The sequence below is a fragment of the Neopelma chrysocephalum genome, unplaced genomic scaffold (genome assembly GCF_003984885.1).
Source record: "Neopelma chrysocephalum unplaced genomic scaffold, ASM398488v2 Primary Assembly neopelma1_97034, whole genome shotgun sequence".
In the NCBI taxonomy this organism is placed as follows: Eukaryota; Metazoa; Chordata; class Aves; order Passeriformes; family Pipridae; genus Neopelma; species Neopelma chrysocephalum.
Genome location: NW_020925676.1, coordinates 2,556,400 through 2,583,932, shown reverse-complemented (window position 1 = coordinate 2,583,932; position 27,533 = coordinate 2,556,400). Strand labels below are relative to the sequence as shown.

The 27,533-nt window shown below is 37.9% G+C and overlaps 1 protein-coding gene across 2 annotated transcripts in view; it reads left to right on the top strand.

Moving 5' to 3' along the window:
• Positions 1–27,533, top strand: part of LOC113961114 — a 105,597-nt gene that overhangs the window by 18,870 nt on the left and 59,194 nt on the right. The window contains exons 3-4 of one of the 2 annotated variants that reach the window (XM_027671179.1): positions 13,569–13,780; positions 25,150–25,188. In XM_027671179.1, coding sequence (XP_027526980.1) covers positions 13,569–13,780; positions 25,150–25,155 — 218 coding nt within the window. In that variant the 3' untranslated portion in view covers positions 25,156–25,188. Of the gene's footprint in view, positions 1–13,568; positions 13,785–25,149; positions 25,189–27,533 lie in introns of those variants that run through there. The other variant, XM_027671178.1, reaches the window with a different exon arrangement.

Sequence of the window (27,533 nt, the reverse complement as noted above, 5' to 3'; positions counted from 1 at the left end):
AGAGTTTGCTTATATTTATTGTAGCTCCTCATGTAACTGACCTGATGGGTTCTCTCTGACCGGGTTCTTTTAGATGGTCCAGATGTGGAAGGTACAATGTTTAAAAGCAGATTTATTTATTTATTTGAAGATAGTTGATGTTACATGGGATTTCTGATTTAGCAACATGATACAAAACACACTGAAAACACAATAAAAATACAGGTTACACATAGCAGAAGACAGCAATTGCAATGCACAGTTCAATCACAATATCAGTGTGGTTCCCAGTGTCTCTCTGATATGATCACCATCACGACACAACATCCCTGGCCTTGCCAGGAAGATGTATGTGAATTGAAGCTGACTCAATCCCATTGCTCTCTTTGAAAATCTTTTGTTAGTTGACTATGTTTTCGTAGTCTTTACTTTGGGCTGAGCCATGTATACATACAGCCCACATTAGCCTGGCTAGCCCAGGGAGACATCCACACTCTTAATCAGTTTGGGGAGAAACACACCAGCAGTTGATTCTCTGAGCTGTTGAGAGCTGTTTATCTAAAGCAAAACCCACTCTCAGGTCCTCTTGGTGTTGAGATCGTCATCTTTGCAACAGCTGTGATCAGTCCCAGCCTGCATTCTTCTCTGAGGTCCCTGGGCCCAGCACCCTGGCCCTTCTCCTCTGACCCTTCTTCCGTGGTAGGACTTCACTGATCAGTCACACCTGTCTTTATTTTGTCAGTAGTCAGTCTCGTGGAAAATAAAATTGGGCATGTGTTGATTTGGGGTTTTTTTGGAGGAGGTGGGATGGACTATTTATTTACTTTGGGGAGGTGTGTTTAGCATGTTCTGTCTTCTAGTAACTGCACATGTTTTTGACTGGTCATCTCAGGCATTCAGATTTTCTTTGGTTACTTTGTGTCCTTGGTGAACTCCCTATCTTTTTGATTTTTAGATGAACTGTGCTACTTCCTCACCATCTCATGCTCCTTGGCATTTCATTTTGGCTTCTCACCATAGCAAATCTGTTTCATAGCTCTGCTTATTTTCCAATTTATCTTTTATAGTTTCATGATCATTTTGTCATAGGAGTATTCTGTTGTTAACATTTCCTCTGTTTATCTTTCTTCCATATATATTCTTGAATTGATGACAATTAACTCTGTCGTTTCTACCCCCATGTCTCCATCAGTGTCTGTACTGAAATCTTCATAACCCTTGTGCTTAATTTAATTTCCAACCTGTGAATCTCTTTCCAGAGCTGTATCAGACAATAGTTCATAACCAAGATTGTGCCTTTTATATATATATATATATAATTTTTTTTAGATTGAATTAAGGATGTTGTGTGTTCCCTGGATCACACAGTTATCTCCTGCCTCTCTTGCCTGTTTTTAAAATGATGTGACAGTTATATATTTCAAAACAGAGAAGTTTTTCTGCCCTCAGATGGCTATACTAAGATATACAAAGTTTCCCTGCTTGCTGATTGGATTTCTGGCAACTTGGGTTTTAAAATCTCCTTTCTTAGACAAATCAGCCTTATAATTATGGTTTGTAGTAATCAAGAGTGAAAGACAGCTCCTAAGCTTTATCAGAGAAAAGTCTACATTACAGTGTCAAAATGTATCTCACAAAGAAATCTTATTAATTGCTGCCCAAAAGTATTCATAGATGAACATTTAAGTTTATTAATGCATAGAATTCAGCCCCTAATTTTTTTTCCTATTTTCTAGTTTTTTCCAATTTCTTGTAGTTGTATGAGAGTAATTTATTGCATTTTTAAGGTTGGCGAGTGAATTCATTTTTCTTTTTCCTTTTTTTTTTCCACAACAGTTAAATCCAGAAGACCTTTGAATTACCTACCTTGATATATTTTGCTCTGTGCTGATCAAGCCTGACTACCTAACTGCACTGTACTTCTAAACCTATAGGGAATTTATGGGTTTTGTCCTTGTCTTGCCTTGACTCTTGCAGATTCTGTAAGACTTTTTAGTAATTAGAGAACAAAGGAAAGTGCTCCCCCCAAAAAAAAGAATGGGAGGAAATAATAATGAGTGTTTAGAACGCAACTGCTTTTTATTTGGTTGTAAAAGAAAACCATTGTGGCAGCACTGTTTAAAATATTCTACAGATAATTTTTTCAAAGAGGCAAGAAAACACCACTGTAATAGATTTCTATTATCAACTCTGCCTATAGTATGAACATAATGACAGCTGAGAAATTATACTTGCAGTCAAACTTCAATTAGGATTTGTATATGTTTCCGTGCCTTTCATGTCTTTGAGGGGTCACATATGTACTCATTCGTGATGAAAGAGTTAATTGTGTTATATGGACTGTTTGTTATTGCTTTCTAAGCATCGCTTTAAGACAGGAGGCATCATCACGTACAATGAACTTGGTAGATGTTCTTTTTTGGTGTTATCTTTTTTTTTCCCCCCAGGTCAAAGAACACTGTTTTTAGTAAACTTTATTTTCCAAGATAGTTTACAGGGCTTTTTTTCAAGACTAATTTCAACATAATATATCAGCTGCTGATAACCCTTGAAAGCTGTTATCATGTATCAGCATAGGATGCATAAATGACAAAATTTCAAGACTGTTACTGAGTAGCAGGAGTCCTGATGATCTGAGGCAAAGGAATCCAACCATGACATGCATGTTTTTACACTGTGAGTTTGTATGTAATTGTGGAAAGATTAACAGTCAGGGAGCATTTCTTGCTGCCTTTTCTTGTAGCTGTTCACAATTTCTTAACAAAAAGTGCAAGAACTTCTATCTAAATAAAGTATTATCTTTGCTGCCTATAGTTTTTGCATTTCATTATAAAGAATATAACTGTGAAAAAAGGTCCTAAGAAGTAATTGTGTCTACTTGACTACTGAACTTCATCTAACCCATCTTCTTTTATCATTGATAAGATTATTCTAATAATTTTGCGCAAATTTGCCCAACAAATCTTCCTGTGTTTCCAGGTGGGATGCAGAAGTAAGGAAATTGGTTGACCATTTTGATCAAGATACAGGACTCAGGTTTAATAATACTCAGTCATATATGTGCTCAGTAAGCTAAACCATATTCTAGATAAACACGAATCCAGGAGTCCATTAGCAGTTTTTGACTGTAGGTTGGTAGTTAGTAATTAATTCATAGCCAACTCCCCTCTCTTAAAATTTGATATGATCATTTATTTGTGTAGTGGATCAAGCATGAGAATTTATCAAAGGAATGATAGGAATCCAGCCTCAAATTAAGCTTGTCTGTAAACATGAGAGGCAGACCACTGGGGCTGAAAAATCATTACTTTTGCATTACATAATCATGTTTGATCTTATTGCAAATAAATTGCTTTCAAGAAACTGAGGCAGTGATTGTATTTATTTATGCTATGTTTAATTAAAGATAACAGACCTCATATGGACTCAAAGGCATGCTGCAGATTTTGAGATTTATGAACAAAGTTTCACCCTTAGATATGTTTGACTAGAAAAGCTGTGAGTATCTGCTAGGCCAAATTTAACTACATACAAAACTTCTGTTAACTGAAAGTTATTTATTACTTCTGAATATTCTTTTGATACCACTGGCTTTGTGAAAAGCAGCAGAATATAGGTAATTTTTTTTTTTTTAAGAAACGTAGAGAGTTAAGTTTTATGAGCATTATGAGAAATGAACCTGAATTTCCAGGGGTTTGTAATTGACAGCTGATGAATCTTACTAAAATCGCAATGTATTGTATATGTTAAACACTAATGAATCTACAAGGGATAGAAGTCATCTCTGCAGGGATCTCTGGTGGCTAATAGGGCAACAAACTTGGTTGGAGCTTTCTCATGGTGTGAATATTTGTAAAATGTAACAACACCTAATCTGTATTAGAGCAGAGTTTATTCTGAAGTGGTATTCTGTCTCCTAGCATGGTGAAAAGCAAATGGTTAGAGAAGATAGTAGGAATTGAGTGATCATGTAATGATGCTTCCATATTAAATTTCAGTCCAGGAACTTTGAACTAGAGATAGTTGCACTTGCTCACATATGCATGGCCTCCCTTCCTCTACTACTGTCTTACGGAACTGAGACTGTACTAACTGAATCTGCATGAACATGTGAAAGTCTTTAGCATTCTTCATGTCCTGCAGCTGGGAATAGCATAGTTTCCCCTTTTGTTGTATAGGAAACAAACTATTTTTCTTTACAGAAGTTCCTGATCACCTCCTTCCATGTGTGTGTGTTTTTTTCTCTTTTCTCTTTTTTTGATCTAGTGTGTCTAGTCAAGATTGAGCATTGCATTGCATTATCTTTCTCAGCAGGAGCACTAACAGAGTCTGTCATCTCTGTACCTTCCGTAGAAATTACAGGAATTTAGTCTAATCGACGCTTTGACACCACTACCAAATGTCCTTGAAATTACCAAATAGCTTAAAACATTGTGAGGGAAGGGGGAAAACAGACAGCGCAGTGGGCAGAGTATGCCTACAGGGAAAGTGCAGGAAGCTGCCCTTGATAACTGCTGCTACCAAGAGTCAATAGAATTGTTAGCCCAGATTTTGGCTTTAGACCACACAGCTCTACAGAGCACTGCAGCTCAGGCTTGTTTCTGTTCCTGCTTCTTAGTCAGCTCCAGTGGTGAAAGACATAGAGCTGCATATAGCTGTGTTTGCTGTATGGTGCGGAGCTGGATTACAGCATCAGTTCCTTAGTTAAGTCTCAGTTTATGATTTCTACATGAATTCTGATAAGGTTGAGAAACCAAAAGGCTGCAATTGGGATTTCATAGAGGACATGCTTTGTTCAGCTCGAGATGAGCACTATCATACATCCTAGGCTTTAGCTTTTGTACAACAAATGTTGTCTCTCAGTGCGTTTTTGCTTAGCCTCTGCTGACTCGTGGGGATGTGCTCTTCACCTGCCTGCTTCTAATATCACCAGTGTAGTTCTGACATACCATGGTCCATGAAACAGCAGCAAAATGACAGTGACAGTCAACAAACTCAGAATGTTTTTTTTGTTTGCTTTGGTACGTGTATTGAAGTCAGATCCAAACTGAGATTGTCTTAAGTGGATGATGATGGGGAGGAAGCTGATTGTTCGCTTGCAAATTGCCATGTGAGGAAAGCCAACTTTTTTTTAAAAGTACAGTGTACTGTTTGTACTTGAAAGGTATGTTAGAAAGTCATCTAGATTCTGTATGACTTCAGGTTTTATGTGCTCTTTTTCCTGTTACCATATATACTCCTTTTTACTAGAGATTGTTAATTTTCAGGGGAAAAGAAAGGATGGTTTTCTCTCTTACTATAAACTTCAAATGAAATATTAGATTGAGTTCCAGACTACAATGAAGTCATTAGCCAGCAGTGTTCTGGCAAAATTTAGTTTGGTGCTGAAACAGCACTGCGTTGTAGGAGACCTCGTTTTCTAGACTGTTGAGAAGTCATTCCCATCATCCATTTCTTAAGTCTGAATAGAGGAAATGGTTGTTATGTCTCAACGATAACATTGAATCGTTTCATATTCAGACAGGTGTATGAAGGTGTCATGGATGGTGTGCTTTTATTTTGTTTTGTGCGTCATTATTTCCTATATGGCTAATGCCAGTCTGCTGGCAAGTACTGAAACCATGATAGTTTACACATATGCATTTCTACAGTAGTTGAAATAAATTTGAAGAAGGTCTATTAACTGAAATTCCCCAAATATTTGTTATTATATACGATTTGGACTACTGGTTTTACAAACTCAGCTTCTTCCTCTACAAAGCTGGGTTGCATAACTGGGAAATCATAATGAAAGAAACTTTAATTAGATATATCACTAAATGTTTTACTTTCTCAAGACTTTATGAGTCAATGCTATAAACTATGATTGATTGTCTACTTCATGGTTTTGTTCTTGGCAAGCTTATTCTTTTCTCTGTCCTAATTTTCCTGTAGGCATTAAATTTATTTTTCTCAAGATTTTGCATAGTTTTTATACTTGGTAAAAATCTGCTTTGAAAAATATATTATGGAGTGTAAAAAATTAAAACCCAAAAGCCTAAAAAAACCTGACATGTTAGCATTACTCTGGTAAGTAAAAGTGCTCGTTATGCTTCAATCTGTTCTAATTTCTCAAAGGTACGTTTAAGTACTTCTCAAGTTTATGCTATAATTATACCCCATGGTGTCAGGCAGCACAATATTCCAGAATTCCTGAATCCTGAATGTACCAATATAGAAAATACCTCAGTGAACTTGAAAGCCAGTTGAGCTTCTGTGATGATTTCAATGAACATACGAGTAGAAAATAGAAATGTTACAACTTGCAGTTCAGGGGCAGAGGGGGGATGAAGTGTGAGTTGACAGCATTCTTTTAGAGCAGAAATGATTGATGTGGTTCAATCTTCCTCTTAGATCTAATTTCATAAAACAGATTTCTCCTGTAAGTAAGTTGCCTTAGTTAGTCAGGGTGGGGTATAGCTGTGGTTTGCTTCTCTTGGAGCTTGTTATCCTCACTTCCAAACCTAGCAAGAAAGGACTGAAATAACATAGCCTAACATTGTATCTTCTGTGCAGTGTTCATCAAGCCAGATAAGGGTATGGTGGGAGGAACAATACCTAGATGCTGATCCCATAGATATTCCTCATTTCACATTAGTGCTTCTCCCATAGCAATTATTTCCTTCTAGGTCACTGGACAGGTGTTGCAAAAAGTTCTGATGAAAACTTTCTCTAGGACTGAATACTGAGTTGAGAATCCATTTTAAAAAGATGCATCTGCAAACTCTTTTTTTTCCCATCCAAATAAAGAAAAGGTGGTTTATTCTGAATTCTCCTAGAAATTGTAATGGATGTTTAACAGACAGCTTTCTGTATTTAATTAACATTCTCACCCACAGGTGCACGTGAGGATCAATTATTGTTATTATCATCGTCACTCTGTTGCTGTGCCGTCATTCATATTGTTTTATTACCTGATGCAAAATAATAAACAGGCTTTAAAGCATGATTGCTGTTAAATGAGTTACTCTAGCTGTCAGGCTGCCAGCTAATAGCCATGTACAGTGAAGCTGGAGCCTTTGGTCTGATTCCTGTATGGGAGTGTTTTGTGGAAAACAATGAAAATAGTTGACATAAGCTCCAAATATGATAATTTTCCCTTCTATAGTCAGGTTGGCTTACTATAAAAGCAGATCCCTCTGTGGAGCATAACTTCTTTCCAGTTGTTTTGATTTATTGTACTTCATATGTTGCTTGAGCAATCACAGCTCTCTTCAACTTCTGCCTTTTCTTTAAAGTGCATTTGGTATTTTTAATGTTTGCAGCAGCTTACAGGACTTGAATTGTCCAAACATCCAAGGACTTAGTCTCCATTCTTCTTTCCTTCCTGCCCCACTCCCATTTTTTTATAGCTAGACCTACTGTTTGAGGTCTTACTCAGCTGACTAGTAAGTGCAAAATGGCCATTCTTTGTTCATTTTGTCCATTATTCCCTTCATTCAGTGCATTTATCTCCAAAACCATTATACTGAAGTTAGTAGGGAGCTTTAGTTAGTAGTTAGTGCTTTTCACAAACCTCCCTGTTGCCTTCCTTGAATAATAGAGTTAGCATTCAAAATTCCAACTCTTTTTGATAGGTTGTCACAATTTATCTGTTGAATGAAAAATTAGCAAAGGAATGCTGAGAAACAGTCATTCTTTTTATGAGATAATGCAAATAAGCTTAAGTAACTAAATGTCATGGATACCTTATGGAGAACAGAGATCAGACTGGATCTCTGCTAGGACTCTCCTCATTGAGTGGGGTAAAGCTCTGTGACCTAGCTGGTTGTGCCCTAATGTTGTCAGGTGTCTTCATGTTTGCTGTTCACAAGCCAGACTCATTTGAGTCTGCTCATTTGCTGCAGGGCTAATTTTACAGTACCTCACTTTTCCTGATATCCCAGACTTTTCAGCAACTAGTACATCTTCAACACCCTACCATCCTGTGGTTTATCTTTTCTATTCTGTGAGCAGTAAAGAAATCACATAATGCTTGGTCTATCAGCATAGCCTGGTGAAGTTAACCTTTATCAAACAAAAAAAAAACCCCTGGCAGTCTTGTATTTATGGTAGGCATATGTTTCTCTGTTGCAGAGTACAAGCCTTCTAGGCAGAAAGTTAACTGTTGGTAGACAAGATGAAATGCCATTTTCTTTCAGGTCAGTATCATAGGGTGACACCAGTACTAGAACACAGACCTCTGCTGTTCCTGAGAGCTTTGCTGGCGGTAAAGAAAGATTAAGCTAGGAAGAAGTCTCTGTGCAGGTGGGCAAGGTACACTATTCATAGTGACATTTGTCAAGGGAGTTGATTGCAGTTGCTTTTGAACAGCTTTAGTACAGTTCACAAACTGAAATTTTATTTGTGATTATGGAATCTTTTATATGTCATCAAACTAAACTGTCCTTTGTTTTTCTTAAATGTGGTATGATATGTCAAAATTTAAATAATTTTGAGTAAATAAGTAAGAGTTGAAGCTAACTATATGAACAGGTTGCCCAGAGGAGTTGTACGTGTTCCATCCCTGGAAGTGTTTAAGGCCACGTTGGATGGGGCTTTGAGCAACCTGGTCTAATGGAAGGTGTCCCTGCCTACTGTGTTTAAAGTCCCTTCCAACCCAAACCATTCTATGGTTCTATAACAGGAAAACCTGCAGAAGGAAAAATTCTTTGAGTAAATGTTTCAGACAAGATTTTGGTTGTCCTACTGTGATTGATTTGACTGCAATTAGTGGACCCACATATACTTAAATGCTCTACTGATCTACTCTACAAAAGAATAGAAATAAAAGTTCCTGTTAGGTACTGAATGCTTGCTATAACATGAATTTCACCCATTATCAGTTACAATCAATATAGTCAAGTGCTGGTAATACTAGGAAGTCACTAAAGGACTAGTTGTATAGAAGCTTGTGTAGAATCAGAAGCCTTTATACTACACATTTACCGAAGTCCAGTGTATCCACTCAGTCCAGAAGGGATTGATTTAGCTTTCTTAATCTGGAATTGAAATGTTACTTATATAATTTGAAAACAATTATATAGTCTTATATTACTTGGCTGAAACAAGGCTAATTTTTTTGTTTGTTTCTTTCTTTTTAATAGTGGTAGTAATAATTTTGTTTCATTTAATACAGAAATTTTAAGTTTCATATTATTCATAGAAGTGCAGATGAACAGAGAAAAATGTGTAGTTCTATAAAGACTAATCTTGAACACAGATTTATTAGCTTTAGGTTCCTAGTTATCAGCTATCAGCTGTGTGCCATTATATCTAATTATGGCTTATTTCTGTTTACTATTGTAAAGGCAAGAATTGTATGCTAATCACAGCAAGATAGAAGAGCTGTTTGTTCGTGCCTGACTGAATTTTCAGTTACAAGTGAAATCTCAGTTCTGACAATTCCAGAGTTTCCCTGCAAAGCTGAGTCTTGAAAGGTGTGTAATCCAGGACAGCATCTTAGCAGCCAGAGTTCTGGAATTTGTTGGGAACACAGTGGGCAAATTTAGGGATTGTGCTTAAGCCCAAAATAAAGTACTGGAAATACCTTCCTTTGTAAAAGTCATCTCTCCTTCCTTTTTTAGTATGTATGTTTTAAATTAGGGGTAAAGAGATGAACTTTTAAGAAAGCTTGGGTTAAAGATGGTCACAATACTGTAATAAAAACCCAATCTTTCCTGATCCACTGTGACTGACAGGTGACTTCTGTGCCAGCTGAGTGTTTTAAGTGCTTCTTATCTGATGGCAGGTGGCACAATCTATGAGAGCTACTTGGGTCTTCAATAAAGTGGTTGTTAATTGTGTAAATGTGAAAGCTCTTTTGCAGAACAGTTTTTTCTGTAATAGAAATGTGGTGCATGTACTCTGTTGAAATATGTGCCATCTTTAGCTCTGTGAATAGAGGGATATCTATATGATATAACCACTTCTCTTAATTCTGAGGCTATGCTTGCCCAGACAGGATTGTTTCCCACGTTCTTGTCAAGCCTGGAAGTGATGGAACTGATCCTCTGCCTCCTGTGGAAGCCTGAGACGCTTCTGTTGCTTCAGCTCTGTAGGCTGCTGAGCTTTTTGCTCTGCTGTAGCCACCCGAGGGCAGACATACCTAAGGTTGTGCATAGTCATAGTGCACTTCCCACTGTGTAAAATACTGCTGGTACCCACATCTCAAGTCAGGTCTGCTGGAGATTCTGCAGCATGTAGCTGTATGCAGTTCAATGGTGCATGCTCTTGGTGTAAAAGTAATTTAATTAATCTTTAATTGCTACTTGTACTTGTGGTAAGGAATCATGGTAATTATATTAGTATAAAATGTAATTATTTTTTGTTGTGTGTTATTTTCTACTTACATCTTTCAAGACTACTGTATTTGCCTTACAGTAAGGCAGGGAAACCTAAGTTGGTTTTTCATGCATAACAGCTTCACAGGGTGTTAGGGTGTTGACCTGAAGCAGAAGATCAGTTGCTGCCTTGCTTCCCTTCTAGCTAGTTTTCTGTTTGCATTTTTGCATCTTCAACTTCCTTGGTGAGGAGGAGACACTCTCCTAATAGTTCATTATATAGTTTATTGTTTCTCCCTGTAATGTAGTTGTGCTGGTTTAAAAGTTAACCAGCAAGGGAAAATGAACTCAATTCAAAAGAGAGATTTATAAGTCAGAATAACAATTTATTAAAATAATGCAATAAGTACAATTATACAGACAGGCAATTGGTTTTAACCCACAAAACCCAAATGTGTAACTCAGCACCCTGGGGTATGAACAAAAGTGGTGTACCTTGGCCCACCCCCGAGTCCAAAGCAAAGGGAGAGGGGATAAACCTGCTGGTGGGAGAGCTGCTGCAGTCTGGTCAGAAGTGATGATTGCAGTCCAGTCGAGGGTGGTGGTCTCAGTCTGGTTGAAGGCGGTGGTCTCAGTCTTCCTCTGGATCCCACGAGAGGTGGCAAGGCTCTGAAACTCCCAGTTATATACTCTCCAGTTCAGGCGGGAGTGCTCAGTCCCTCCCTCAGAGTAGGGAATTCCATAAAAGGGCATGCGGATGCTCAGTCCCTCTTCCATATAAGGGTATCAGAGCGGGGAATTCCATATAAGGATATCAGAGCAGGGAATTCCATAAAAGGGTACAGGAACATCTTCCCACCTTGCAGGCCTCTACTGACAGCAGTTTTTGGGAAATGGCATGGAGGCTATAGAATACACAGTTTTGGGTTACACCCATCCAGGGATGAATTGGTCCCAGCCGTTCTAACCAGGACAGTAGTGAATAAATAATGACCACTGATTAGTAAGCACTCAGGATGCTGGGTAATATTTGAGAGAGAAAACTAGCTCCTGAAAGGGAAAAGCTTTCAAAATAATAGGATGGCATTACAGACAACTAACTGCTCATGGTTTGACGATTGCATGTTGGATTTAGAGTTTTGATCTAGTCTGTAGCTCTGGATTCTGTTCTGACTTTTCTATTAACTTAGAGTGTGTGCTTGAACAAGTCACTTATTTGTTTTTAATCTTCATTATGCTATATATGAAAATTTACAGTACTGCCCAGGGTTATTAAATAATCTAGTGCCTACTGTGGAATATTTTGCCATAGGAAGTGGTTGAATCTAAAATTTAACAAGATTTTAAAAGGTCTGTTTTATGAGAATCAGAAGCACCCAGGGATGAAATAATAACTGACAAAATAAGAAAATTTCCTTCTATTTGTTTTATGGTTTAAACCCATCTCTGACTGTAGGGAATTGGAAGGATTATACGTGCAGAAACAGCAACCCTACAGCTTCATGATACAGAAAGTTTCTTGTAGCATTCATTGTCTGTCACTTATGGCATCAATTTATAACACCTTGTGATTGATATGTCTGAAACTTGAACTGAAACAAGCAAGCCTGAGTTAATAAGAAAGGCAATGCTAACATAAAAAGTGATGAACTATACAGCTAAAAGATTCACTTAGTGTGTTGGTATTTGGTAAACAAAAAGAGGCGAATTATGTTTTTCCTCTTTTGCTCTTTGATCAGTGCTGCTTTTCAATTTCACATAGTAACATACTCATTCAATGGTCCTTCGCAATTGTAAATTACACTGGTTTTGCACTGTACTAAATAACATAGGCAAATGCTTTTATTTTTCCTTCTGGATCTTATAATTTAGTAAATCATCTGTGTATTGGAAATCTTAATTTCTTTTTTTTTCTGACATTGTTGGCATGTGCAAGATAGGCAATAATGGTGGTGGACCTGTTTGCTTTTTTAATTTTTGAAACAACAAGTAGGGTTCATGTGTGTTACGACCCGCCCCAGGAAAAGGGGAGGGGGGGTAACTCAGGTTTTTATCAATAATTCCCTTGGGGTGGATTAGAGTGAAACGACACTGAATAATCGGTCTCTGAAAACATATATTGGTAAGGTTTATTTTAACAATTTTGTATCAATAGACATGCTAGCATTTGGGGTGTTATCATCTATATCATTTATAGCAATATGGCATAGGGATAACTTCGGGGTGGGAAAATGCATAAGGGAGAGAAAGGAAGGACAGGGTAAGGGTAAGGGAGAGTAAGGGAAAGAAAATATGAGAGTGGAAAGATGCATATAGTCACCACCCACGGGGTCCAGCAATGACACTTGGTAGTTGCCGCTTCCACGTCTGTCGGTTGAAGTGGTGGCCTTGATCTGCTGGGGGTGAAGGAGGGAAGCCCTCACACTCCATGAAGTTATGAGTTATTATATCCATGGTTAGTGTCACAGGCCGTGTCTCGAGCCTCTAACCTCTCCCTGGGCCTGCGCAGAGTTTCTGAGTCTGGCCTGGTTCCCGCCTTTCAAGATTGGCGGGGGGGGATAGCCCAATTGCCCATCAGAGGTGTAAGGCAAAAGTCAAAAGCCTGCAAGCTTGTCTCTTCACTGGAGGGAGGGGCAGGCCCAGCTGCCCATCAGAGGTATAATGCAAAAGTCAAAAGCCTGCAAACTCCTGGAATGCATAAATCATTAACCATTTCAGTCTCTGACAATGTGTTAACAGTGTATTTTCTCAACAAAAAAAGGGCATCAAACTAGAGGAGTGTGTCCAGAGGAGAGACACCAAGATGGTGAGAGATCTCAAGGGCAAGACTTAGAAGGAGCAGCTGAGGTCACTAGGTTTGTTCAGCTTGGAGAAGAGAAGGCTGAGTGTGACCCCTTAACAGTCTACAGCTTCCTCAGAGGGGGCAGTGACCGAGGAGGTGCTCATCTCATCTCTCTGGTGACCAGTGGCAGGACATGAGAAAAGGGAATGAACCTGTGTCAGGGGAAGTTCAGATTCAGTGTTAGGGAGAAGTTCCTCACTGAGGTGGTGGTCGGTCATTGGAACAGACTCCCTAGGGAAGTGGTCATGGCACCAAGCCTGGGAGAATTCAAGGAGTATCTGGATGATGATCTTAGTCATGTGGTTTAGTTTTGGGTAGTCCTCTGAGGAGCAGGGAGTTGAACTCGATGATCCTTACAGGTCCCTTCCTACTTGAGATATTCTGTGATTCTGTGTGTTCTTTATACACAGTCCATACTAGAATGTTTTTCCATTTCTGCCTTTTAGGTGCCTTATCAGGAGCCAGAGAAAGCTGGGAATATGATTCAGGAGCAAGAGACCTTCAGAGTCCGGACCTCCATAGTCATTTTACGCTACAAAAGGTGTTGGAGTATGGTGGAAGCAATATGACTCAACAGGCTGCTCTGCAAAGACTTCTAGCTCAGGCCTCAACTTTTAGCAACTCTGTTGGAGGAAGCTACTTAGAACTTGCCAACACTGTAAGTGCATTTGCCCTTTGCTTTTAAGTTTTGTAGAATTTTTTTTTCCAAAGAAGCATATTAATCCCAGCCTTAGAGCCTTTGAGCCCTCATGGAAACAGTACTGCACTGTTGTTCCCTTTTATTTACCAGAAAACTAATGTGATTTTAGCACTTAGTAGGTGTATAATATTTCCAAAGCTTGTATAATTGAGTTGCATCAAAAAAGGTAGGAATCTGTGAGGGGCCAAACTGAAGTTCCTAATTTATACAATTTTAACAGAAGAAGATTTGTGTCTAAAAACTTCCTACCAATTAATTTTAAGTATAGTGTCAGATTGCTCAGAGGTGTTGTGCAGCAAAATTCGTCCCAGGTTGTTTCATTACTGCCCACTAAATTGTTTGGTAATTGTTTTAAACCTTTGGTGTGCTAGCAATGTGCTTTTTTATTTCTACAGACAAGTGCTATTCTTCATTTTAAAAAGCATGTAACTGTTTCTGCTGGTTTTGTCTTGGATAGGGTGAATTTTCTTCATGGTGGCTAGTATGGGGCTATGTTTTGGATGACACTGTTGAAGGAGTAAGGCATTATTTTTTGCTTTCCCATCAGTGTATTGGTATCAAGTGTGTGTTTTAATTTTAGCCCGGGCTTCTTATAAAACACCACCCATTTTGTTGCGTGTTTCCGACTTATATTGCATGGGAGTTTAAGTGGTGAAGTGAAAGATACTCAAATGAAAGTGAAAAATTTCTAATTTTAAAAATGACTCCTCATTGGCATGCTTCACGTTGATGAAATAGGCTCCTAGTTCATGGTATCATAGGATAATTCAAGCTGTAAGAGAACCTCAGGAGGTCATTTAGTCCAACATCCTAGATGGAAATGATTGCTGACAACAGAGGAAAATCGATGTCTTTAAGCCACATTGTTTGAAAAGAAAATGATGGAAAATACCCTGAAAATATTTGAAAAAGCATTCTTAGTTTTATCTAAGTTCCTGAACATGAACTAATATAGGACCTTAAGTTTCCATACACAGAGTAAAAATATATAGACATTAAAAATTAACCAAGGGAGAAAAGAGTTTAAGAAAATTGACAATGTCTTAAATGTTCTTATCATCAAGGCAAGAAACATCATCTACTAATAGGTGGATGATGATGGTTCAGAAATAATGATATGAGACACAGGTGTGCAGAATTACTCAAGAATGCACAGCGTGATGGCTACTACATTGGTATGACATGTAGGAATCTTAAAAATAAAAATTATGAAGGCTCATAAGAAATAAAGATCCCCAGGTTTTATGGCTTTCTTTTTGTTCCCATCTCTAAATTCCTTCTATGCTTACTATCATGAAAGATGCCTGATATTTGTTTTAACCAGCATTTGTTATACTTCTACTTTAAAGTATTCCTTCTATGCTTTTTGAAACCGTAGTAGAATCAGCAGTTTCTGATTTATATGTAGATGAATACAATAACATCTTCATTTGACTCCTGCTGAGCATTGGTGTCATGGGTCATATGTAAATTTTTGCTTTGGCTTTATTAAAATGGAGAGAATTATTTACTTTGGGTTTCAGTATTTACATTTATTTGTCTTTCCACAATTTTTAATACTATGGGGCATGCTTACTGCAGTCTAAATTTAAACTCTTTAATGAGATAAACACAGCCTTCATATAGCTGTGATTTTAATATAGGTACTTCCTTCTCTGTCTCTTTCTAAGGTTGTTTTACCAACCTCCATTTGCCATAATAACAAGCAAAGCTGCTCCCTTGCATTCATTCTCAGAAATGACAGATCTCATCTTTCCCATTTTTATAGGCTGAATTCAGTTAATTAATCTAGTGTGAGTTCTTGTTACTTGATATCCTGGGTTTCTTTCTGGCAGCCTTCTTTTAACCTTCTTTTAAATTTAAACTGTGCAGTCAAGCTTAAGACATCATTGTGGTGATTATGTACTTCTACAGCATAGATTATATTCCTCAGTCAAGACAGAGGGTCTCCATCCTGCCCTTAATATTTAGGTTTTCCATTTGCAAAAGCTAAATGAACATCAGTCCACTGTCACTTTGCCTAGCTTTTATATAGGGATTTTTTTTAAAATGCTTTTTTTTCTAAATGCATTTTTTAAATCCTGTCAACATAGAGCTTTACAGAGTTTTATCACAATGTAATACCTGCTCTGAAGCATTATTCCTCATCACAAGAGTGATACAATTTTTTTAAAAGTGCTGTTTTAAATTTAGCCATTTATACTCATTGCTTGTATTTTTATCTGTCCATCTCGCATCATTTTTATATGTTTTGGTTTATTAATGCATATTCAGATTCAGCTTTTGGTTTACTAGACTAATTTATTCTGTAGTCTCTATAGAACACATTCCTCTTTATAGCTCTTCCCCTTGGTACCAATATTTATGACAAAAGTATTGAGCTTTAACATGACCTGTCACCACTTACTAATGATGTACCTATTTGTGCCAGTAGAAATCCGTGTGTCTGTGTGTGTGTGTGTATGTGTGTTGGGGAGTTGTAAATAATTAAAATCTTCTTCATGGATAGAAAAGAATTCAAGCATTTCAAAGGATTTCTTTGTACATGTGGATGTTTGGATTGTTGCTTTTTGTATGTACTTGAATCTTCAAAGTTGGACAAGGATCATTAATGTGGAGAGTCATAAAACTGTAGTGAAATAGCCGATCTGTGCCAAGTCAGATCTGTTCACTTCCCAGATAACCACGGGATCTTGGTTTGTACCCTACAGTGCCGTAAGGAGGGACAGCATTCTGTTCTAAGAGATGAAATATTGCTGTTCTCTGAAAACATTGCACAGGCACTATCTCAACATGGCAGGCATATTTCACATTAGAATTCCAGTGAAGTTTAATAAGCAGAAGCAATAAGATTTAGATATGTTTAATTCCTTTTTCTTATTCTCATTGCATGTGGTTAAAATAGACTTGATTTTTTTTTAGTAGAAGGTGTACATATAAATGGTAATGCATATATCTGTGCTTAATGTTGGTTTGTTACTTAAATTCAGTGTTTTTTTAAGATTTGTTTATTTGTTGTCAGAAGTAGCTACATTTACATAAACAGAATCCATTGGGTCTGTTTCATTTGCCATGATGATATTATCACAGACCTCTGTTCTTTTATCTGGAAATGTCTCTGGTTTGCTGAGGAAGTCTTTGCACCAAGATTTTACATTTTTAAAATGTGACCCCAAGTATGTTGATACATGGGTTTTTTTAACTATCCAGTCCCTGGTCTGAAGGGATCCAGGATCCTTTAATCTCTGATTTTTCCTTCCAAAGAACCTCTCTTTGACTGCACCTTTATTGCCAGAGCTTTTTCAGTTGGAAACATTTAGAAAGATTTGATGAGAATACAGTTGACTTGCATAGTGGAAGGGTATGGCTGTATTTTTGAGAATTATGACCACAGCTTAAAAGGTTGTGTTGCTGTTTCTGCCTCAAAGCAGCCACAGTTGTGGTTGTTCTTAGTCAGAGAGAAGGGCTTATTTACAGAGTTGCCTGTGTTACTTCCTGCAGCATCTCGTTGGTCTGGCCAGCAACAAAGTGGGCATAATCCTGGTTTATCCTGTGCAAGGCTGTCAATGCAAGATGGATGTGTCTAGGTTTGAGGCCATTGATGCAGATTGCTCCACCTGCCAAATCTGCACTTCTCCTCTCAAGAGGAGCTGGTTTTGGAATGTCTCCATCAAGAACAACTTCCTCATGAGGGGAAGAGAGGGGACAGATACTGATCTCTTCTCTGTGGTGACCAGTGACAGGACCTGAGGAATGGCCTGAAGTTGTGTCAGGGGAGGTTTAGGTTGGATGGTGGACAGAGGTTCTTCCCTCAGAGTGTAGTTGGACACTGGAACAGATTCCCCAGAGAAGTGGTCAGGGCACCAAGCCTGAGAGAGTTAAAGAACCATTTGGATGATACTCTCAGGCACATGGTCTGACTCTTGGGTATGGTCCTGTGCAGGGCCATGAGCTGGACTTGATGATCCTTGTGGGTCCCTTCTAACTTGGCATATTCTGTGATTCTGTGAAAAAAACAGAAAGTGAATACAAAAATATTCTTAATACATTTTCTTGAAACTGCTCTGGTATATGCTCTTCCTCACCTATTCCTGTCTGATTTGCGCATGTTTATACCTCATCTAGAGGTCCTAAAGGCTTCATTGGGCTTGAGAATAGACTGTTTGTTCATGCATCTGTGTGAAAGGATGTGCTTTGCATACAGCAGAATTAAGACAACTAAACCAGATTTAGTTCTGACTATGGACTCTCTGTGCCAAATGCAGATATCCACTCTGTTGGATACACAACCCGAAAGTTTGTAAAATACTAAGTTGAACTGGAAATATGCGTTACAAGTCAACATGTAGTTGTATTAGCATTAGATTCTCAACATTATTGCTTGCAAATGCGAACTTAATGTCTAAATGTAAATTTAGTGACTTACATGTAAATTCCATACCTCTGTCATGTTATTGAGCATATAATAATTTCTTGTAGTGCCTTAATAAAATGTAGTTAGTACTTTAGCAGGAGAGTATCTCAGAGGTGCTTGGTATGTGGTGTATATTCACACATGACATTCTGTGATCAAATTCAAAGTGCTGAATTTAATCTCTTTGTCCAAATAATGTGTCAATTATTCTGCTACTTCCCACCTTACCTCCTAGCTTGACTTAGACAGCTAGCTAGTGTTCTTTGCTGTGTGACTAGTAGGGCATGTGCCTATGTAACCGAAAGCCTTTCCTTACAAAATCTCAAATGATTCAATTATCCACTGATAAAGGATGGCTGGTTGTTCATCTTATGTAGATAAGTTTTTATTTGGCAAAAGTCACTGTAATATTAGTGTGTGTAGAGAGGAAAAATTATACTGCTTAAAAATGCCATACTGCTCACTCTCCCAAAAAATTGTACACTTCATATGTGTACTGTGATTTTTTTAACCTATATTTTTGGCTCATTTTAACTAAGCAAGTAAATGTAGATTTTAAAATTGACTCCTTAAAAACAGGAAGGATTGTCTGGTTGCGAGAGAAAGCAAAACTACTTTTGCAGGGGATGGGAGAAAAAGGGCTTCTTAGAGATTTGTGGCAGTCTAGGCATGCTCTTACAGCTATTCTAAATATGAACCATTTTCTCTGTTGCTAATTTATAGGCATCAGATGTAAATTAAATGTGAGTTCTATGGAAATCACACAGGTATTTCTTTTGGGAAATGACCTTTTAAGGAAAAGTATCAAGGAAGTCTGAAGACAGAACTGTACTGGGAAAGGTAATTCCATGGTTGTTTTGTAGGCTACTTTGGTTTGGTGTCCCTGTTAATGAGAATCTACTGTAAAATTTCTCATTTAATTTCTGAAGCCTTAATGGTTTTAGAACTCACTAATATTAGTATGTCCTTTTCTAGCAAAGTCTGTCCCATTTTCTTCTCCCTCTCTCTCCAAATCTAGACTGTTTTTAAATTATTTGTTCCTTGGTTTAGGAAGCTCTACTCCTTCAGATGCCCTACCCCTTCTCTTATAGAGAGGGAAATGGGCCCCAATAACAAATATTACTATAAAAACGTAACCTAATCAGGCCTTCAGCTGGAACCCCAGAAGAGAGAAAGGCCTAAAGTTGAAGATTCAAGTGGTGTGGACACTTGAACCCACTATATAAGCTTTGTGCCCAAGATAACCTTGCCTTTTGTGCATGTACTTCCAAACTACGTATCATTTCCGTTCTACCAGGCTAAAAATAGAATACAAGAATTCCATTAAAGCAAGAACTGATTATTGGAATATATATTCAGGAGACTTGGCTTGTCAGAAAGCAGGCAGAAAAGCAATTTTGTCTGACAGGGATTTTTTGTGTTTGAGGATGTGGGAAGCTGTTTGCTCCTCGTCTTTGATCTCAAGCCAGCATTGTAATGGACCTTGTTTGTCTGAAGCAGGCATCAGCTGTAATAGGATTATGCATTTTATTTATACAGACCTGGCTTCCATAGCCTTCTGAAACAGTGTCAGTTATTAATTTTTCTCTTAAAAGGGACTGTGTGGATTAGGTCTGCTAGGACTCATCTATTTTATACGAAATATAATTTTGCAGTCTTTTTGATTTACTATATTGTGACAGACATAGAGGTGAGCAAATGGCAAATTATTATTTTTTTCTTTAAATTCTGTTACTATTTCCATCTGCAGATGATCGCAGCACAGTGTTATGGGTGTCAGCACAAGTCACATTTGTTCAGGCAGCCTGTTAATAGATCTTTTTGACTGAGGCTTTTAACTGGATCTTTTACGTGACGTATGACAAGCATATGATAAGTTGAAGTGCACGGAGTGATGGATTTTGACCTGATTCTGTGTTTGTAATTGGATGATGTGAACTGTCATGTGGCAGTTGGGTACTATAGGAAAGGGGGTCTTAACAAGTGTGTGTAAAGAGATATTTTGAAGGTCCTACAGTCAAAGTTTCAAAACTTCTAATTTAACTTAGTTGCAAGTTGCAACTTCCCTCTTCATTGCTTAGAAACTGCCCTTAGTATCCCATTTTGTTTGCTGTAATTAAGGGAGCTTTGGCTCCAGTGCAGGTGTTCAGATGTTTTTGCAGATATTCAGGTGTTTTTACTTTCCCAAACTTTTTTTTTTCCCAATTGTCTGAAATGAAGAATAATTCACCTGGTACATTTAGCCTGCACCACTGCACACAGCTGTACAAAATATAGTATTAATATTATTATCTCACTTGGCATTGGCAAGTTGAGTCTGAGGGCCAGGATTAGTAAGCTGAAGCAACATTAACCTCATGGATGCTGGTGTACCAGAAAGATGTAGCTTTTGTTACAGGGTCTTCTTTCTTACCAGCTATTCTGCCTGTTTTCTTGAGCGTGAACTGCTGACTTGACATAGTTGAAGTTGGCAATACTGAGCTTCTATGAATCCTCATTTATTAAAAAGATGAGTTATTCCTCCATTCTTTATACACACACTACACCCTTATGTTTTGATTTCATGAAATATAGGAATTTTGATAATAAAATAAAAATCTTAACTGCAGGGCAGAGTTGAAAATGGACCCCAAGTACTTTTGCAGTTCAGTGCTAGGTTAGTTATAATGGAGTATGCAACTGTTATCCTGCCAACCAAGTCAGGAAAAGCAGGGTTCCCGTGTCAGTGCCATGGTTAAATTATCAAGGGGCTCCAGTTCTTTGGAATTGTTTCTCTGCTGCTCTCAGGCCTGGCAGAGTTGACCTAAGGCAGCACAGGATGCTGTCACTGTTCAAACACCCCGTTCCTCTTTGTGTTGTGGTGGTTTTTAAAATGACTGTATGGTTGTCAGCACAGCTGTTTTGAGGAACTGTTTTGGTTCTAGTGCAGAGAAAATGGGAGCTGGGTACTTCTGCACAGGTCATGTACTTACTGTTTCTGCTTTTTGTGAAGAACTGTTTCCTGCATGATTGCTTGATTTTGGGCTAGAAAACCGCATTGTCACTTCTCAGCTGGGAAACAGTTTATGACAGTAACTATGCTGCAGTGTATTGGTAAACTCCACTTTTCATCCTGCTAGGAAGCAAGCAAAGTAAACTTTGTGTTTCAGGAAGGACAGTGTCCGTTCTGTGAAGAGTTCATAGTGAAACAAGAACCCCACTGATGTACACAAGTGAGGTTTGTGCCTCTAAGCTAAATAGCCATCTGTAATTTCCTACACTGAGTTTTGTATTAGTTTACCTGCTTGAAACTATAATTTTAGGAAAGTGACTGAAGAAAAAGGCATTGAATTTTTCTACCCTGTGAATTTTTAAAGAGATTGTAAATGCATATTATTGCTTGAATCTAATTTTTACATAACTATTGATTGTCTGATATGCATTATAGAAAAGGAGAGGAAAGTCTTTGTTTCTGTAGAAACTACATGGGTGCCGGCTGTTTTTTTCATAATGGTGAAGTATCCTCTGCCAGGATTCTGAATTGTTAAGGCAGAACAAACAAGATTTTTTTTTTCTTGGACATGGGTTTGTTTATTTCATTTGGTTTAAGTTGCTTGATAGATGCTTATCTAAGAGTAAACAGTAGAAATATTGAGCAAATAATTTCTTAACTTAATGAAGTATAGGACTATCCAGAAGAGGCCTGAAAATAGAGAAGATTTTAGTTCTGTGATTATGTTTCATGAATCTGAAGTAAGAGTAAGTGACTTGAGAAAAATGTTTTGGGTTGTAGAACCAAACAAACCATATAAGAAAGTCAGAGATGATAAATGCTGAAGCAGGGTTGTTCACTGTTCACTGTGAAAGGGAACCAACAGATATGAAGGCTGAAGTAGGGGTGAGGCAGAGGTAAAGCAGTCTTGAAGATTATGATGAGAAGCTTAAATGTAGGAAGATGTATAGGAAAAATGTCACTGGAGAGATTTAAAAGATATATGACAAAGCAGTTAGAAGGGGGAAAATGAATTTTATAGAACAGATGCAGGGTTAGAATAGAGAGTTTGGATTTTACGTTTTGCTATCCGGGGAGTGGCGGTCTGAAAAATAGAAGCTAGACACGATCCCAGTCTGGGGAAACTGGAATACTTTATTGAACATGAGAACACAATTTAAAGGCATCTGGGGCTGGACATGTTAATGAAGAGGACAACCTATGTTAATTGGGGAGTTGCACAAGTTTTTACTGCAGTTTCCAAATAGTTAATTTTTCTTCTAGTAGGATTACATGAGAGATAGAGGGATTACAGGGGTTTAGACGTGGTCTGATACAATCATCTCAAGAGTCCTTTCTGATTTCTGCTGGAGCCAGGTTTAATCCATAAGGTAGAACTTTAACAGGTCTTGTGAGAAGGGTCCAGCTCCTTCATATCACGAGGTTTTTGTCAGCCCTTGTTTTCCTTTTGCTGAAAGCTGGGTTTGGGCTCCCACACCAGGAAGAGGAAAAAACCCCTACAAATATCAGATCTTTAGAAAAATGAAGAAGTACTAGTATTTAGTGGATAGTAAATAGTTAGGGAGTTGAGAAGTGATCTGTAGACTAACTTGCTGATCTTCATAAACAGCCACTAAACTATGTAGCCAAGAAATATATCAAATTAATGAACTCTAGATTAGGGCTGTAGGAATTCAGTTACAACAATCATAAATTTTTTTGATAGTAAAATAGATCTGGCTGAAAACTAGGGGGTTCGATTCCACAAAATTTTTCAATATATTATTTCAGCTCATGTCATTGTTGAAGTAATTTTAGTTATAATATCTGCCAAAATGAAAGCTGCCTAAACCCCATAAATGCTCAGTGAAGTTGATGTTCTTGTTATTTAAATGTTCAGGCCAGTTGAAGTCTTGTAGAGCTTCAAGTCTGTCAGATGCTTGCCTTGCATTTGCCAGAATTCATCTGACTTAAAATGTTTCAAAGGGAACATTTCAGTGGATCGAAACTTTCAAATACTTATATATACATATGTATGTATATATATACATTTGTATAGATAAGTGTATGTACACATGTATGAGTGTGTGTATATATATATATATAAATGGGAATACTTTGTGTATAGTATATATGCAAATGTCACATGCTCTATATACACAAATAAGTGTATGTATGTATGTATGTATATATATAGTTTCTGTCTACACGTGAATATATATTTACACACACATATATATACACACACATGTAGACAGAAACGATCCAACAGTTCATCTGTTAAGCATTCAGAGGAGATCTTGTCCACAGATGAGGAAATGGGATCCTTGTGTCACCGTGGGAACTCACATGGTCATTGATCCCTGGTTCAGTGCCAGGACACTCCAGGTTAGGGAGTTGTGTGTTCAATGTGCCAGTGGTAATGGAAGTCACAGTGGAGAGGAATCTTACAATTAGGGAAAATAATTATAGACTGACCACACACAGATGTTTTGGTAGAGTTCAAGGGCTGCACTTCAAGAGGTGAATGTTTGCAGAGGCACAGTCATGACTGTGGAGTGAGGGACTGGAACTGGAAATGAGAGTGTATGAAGGACAAGATATAAAACAACAAGTGTAGGAGTAAGGGGAGAATGTAGATGAGGAAACCTCACTATCAGAGATTGGGAAAAATAAGGGAAACTTAGCAGGGGAGTCCTGGCAAATCTTTCTTGTATAAGTGACAATTTTTGAAGGAGATTCAGTTCACAACTGATAAATATGAGGGAATATAAGTTGGCTACCAAGATTGTAGGGACTGGAAGTGAAATGAACGAATTTACCTTGTGGTTAATAAATGGAGGAATGTATGACTGAACTGAGGGAATGCTGGACTGTGAAGGGAAGCTAAGCAGAAGTCTGATAGCATGAATTGTAGTTTACAGAATGGCCTTGTTGATGTTTTTAAGCAAGGAGCAAATAAACAGTGATGATAATTAGGGGGCTGCAACATGAAGAGAGCATAGAAGTGGCTGTTGTCTCTCCTTGTCCTCACAGACAAGTCTCCAACATGAATAACAAGCACACATTGACTCCCTCGTCCTTTTCCTGTCCTCATCTGGTGCTGAGGCTCTGTTGAGTCAGAGGGAATCAAAATGAATGTGATAGGTTTGGATGAAGCGATAGGAAATGAAAGTGTCTGTTTGACAGGTTGGTGAGTGGCTTCATGGCTTGAAATACTGGAAGATGGAAAGAAGGATCAAAAGTGAACTCCCAAGGAGACTGATCGGGTCAAGGATACAGCTTTTTAAGTGGATTGAGTAGTTGAGGAAGGGTGAACAGGTGAGAGTAGCTGATTAAAGTGCTGTTTGGAAATTGTATTATTCTAGACATGATATCAGTTTCAGACTAATCAAGATGGTTTGATTGAAGGAAAGAAGAAAATTTTGCTTCTATTTTCTTCAAAGAGAGTGCTTAATTTTTCAGTGTAAGATTATTTGCAATTCTTTCAGATAGGTTGGATTTTTTTCTCTCAACCTAGGTGCATAACCTTACCAGCATTAATGAGAACAGTCTGTATCATGAACCTGCCATCCCTTTCAGCCTTTCCTTTTTAAATCATAGTGCATTAGTGCTATTGAATAAAGATTTTTCTGGAAACATTATCCAACTACTGTATTGAATTTCTGCTTCCAAGTTTAGCCCTCATGTTAACCTTCTGAGTGCTACTATTTTGTCCATGGAAATTTAGACTTTGGTGCTACATCAGTGTATTTTGTGCAAGAATGAGAAGAAAATAAATTGTACTCAAACTGTTTGTAGTAGATTTGCAATACTTGAAGATGTAATTTATTTGTGTATTGGATTATGCAGGGTGATGTTGTAACTATTGAGATGATATTGAAACAAACAAGCAGGAACTATATGCTCAGTGGACTTCAATTAGTTGCTTTTCAATTACAGAGCTAATTAACCAGAACCAACCAAGAAGGGCTTATTTCATACATCCTGGAATTGTGATCAGCTAATCGTGCATGTTGCATGCAGAGTGAAACTGCTTCTCAGAAAATGGCACACATTATGATGAAGAATATATGACACATACATATTTAATAGATAATTGCTTTTATACTGTAGTTTTCACTCTGTGGCTGTTAAATCAAGGAAGGAATATTCATGCGTGCCAAGTGTCACACCTGCTCCCGTAACTATAAGTAAATAGACTATTGTAATTATTGAGACATATTATGAGGAAGAAACCTTTTAAAATAACTACTAAATAACTGCTAATGTTTTCCATATTCTGTGACAGTTTCAAAAGTAAGGTGAGGAGGGCGACAGAGTTGTGTCTTGTCCTGAAAGAATCCTTTTACACCAGGTGATAGAGCAAATCTTACTAAATGATTATTCAGATACAATCAAAAAAGTAGAAACCCACAGTGATTCTTGGACACGTGCCAATGTTTCTTTCACTACAGTTTAATAAGAGTAAACAAACGGAATAGAGTGGCCATAAGATTATTAAATCAACAATCAGCAAACTGGCAACACTAATGGTTGTTGCTGCATAATTCTGAAATTATCTTGGGAAGAATCAGAGCAAATGTGCTTATCCACAAGCAGTATGTGCGTCGTAAGTGCTTTAGAGGTACAAAAGGCAACAATGGATCAGAATGCACTGGGATGGAGTGGAAGCCCAGGCCAGTATCACTGTCTTGACAGAAAGTGTTTGGTGGATGTTGTTCCTGAAAGCCTCTGTGACAGAAAGGTTTGTCCAGCTGCTTGTGTGTGCCATAGTACACACTGAGGCATCCACTGAGACCATGTCATCCTAGACTAGGAAATATACATCTGTAGGTTAAGAGATTCCTCTTCCCATACCCAGACCGACCCCCTCCCTGCCTATAGAGGCTAAAAGAGAAGGCAGGAAAAAGGCTGAGAGCAAGGAAGCATTGCTATCCTAGGCAAGGAGCTGAGGCAGGGAGAGAGAGAATGAACTGTACACTGCCAGACAAAACAGAGAAGGACTGAGTCCAAAAGGCACCTCTCTCACTGGGTCACAGGGTGGTCTGTTCATTTCCTGGCAATGCAAAATTGGCATACTTGAGGTTTTCCTTTGTTTTCTTTGAAATCTGCCTTTGGCACAAGCCAATGGGAAAATATACTTTGGCTTCAACAAAATTCTTAGTACCCTGCTATTGTATTAGGTCACTTACATGTATTTGAAACTTGTGAAACAGACTGCAGACAGCTGGTCAGGTCTATCTGGGAATTTAATTTTATGATGTAACATTTTCATTCAGTTAGTAAATGGACTTGGAGAAATGCTAGATGATAATGACATTTCACAGAATGTCATTATCACAGAACAAGTTCTACATCTTCAGGTGCTCAGACTATGTTCTTGATGCTACTATTTTAAAAATGTGATATATTAGGAACTATTTTAGAAGAATTATTACATTTAGTCTTAGCTAGCTCTCCACAGTAGTTTATAAGGATTCTGAAACAAGCATTGCCAGTTTTTATCAGTTAGTTAACAGTTGATGCTTTCCAACTGAGAAATGTGTAATCCTGTACCACTCACTGCAAGCACGCAGATTGTAATGGGAGTCAGCTGGGGTTAAAGTAAAATAATTTTTCATCAGATTTTGGTTTAACCATTTCATTCATTTGCACATGGATTACAATTAATTTTTAAATTTTAAATAAACTTTGTTCTGAAAGTACCTGCATGTATCTTCCATGTTATTACACACATCTGAAGCTGTGAATTCTGCTGTTGTTTTTCAGTCTCTCTGTCTCTTTCTACCATGTTACTGTATAGAGTAGAAAAAAGGCAGAAAAAATCCTGTGCACCATATGTGTTTACAGTGGATCTAGTTCAGATCCCAAAGTGTCCTGCACAATCATGCTTGGGATGCATCTGTGGTACCATGTGCTCTGTCTGGTCTGTAGGAGGGCTGAAATGTCCTAATCTGCCAGAAACAGACAAACAATGGCAAGTGAAGAAAACAAGTCATAACTTTTAAGTACTGAATGCCTGTTCACAATTGGCTGGGAAGTATTTGGCAGTATAGGGATATAGTATGGGAAATGCAGTGTATTGAAGCCATAATTAATATGGACTTTCCTTTAGAAAAGGAAAACCTTAGAACTTCATTCTTAGTAATTCTGAGGCTCGTCCTGCAGTTGGTGAACCTGTGATATATGAGATAGAATTGGACAAAGATCAGAGCAGAGCAGATTATAAAGGGGAAAATAAAGTTGATAGGGGTAGTGATGCAAAAACCCAAGAAACTCTCAGCTCTGTTTGTGAAGGCATAATTTTGAAAAGATAAAACATT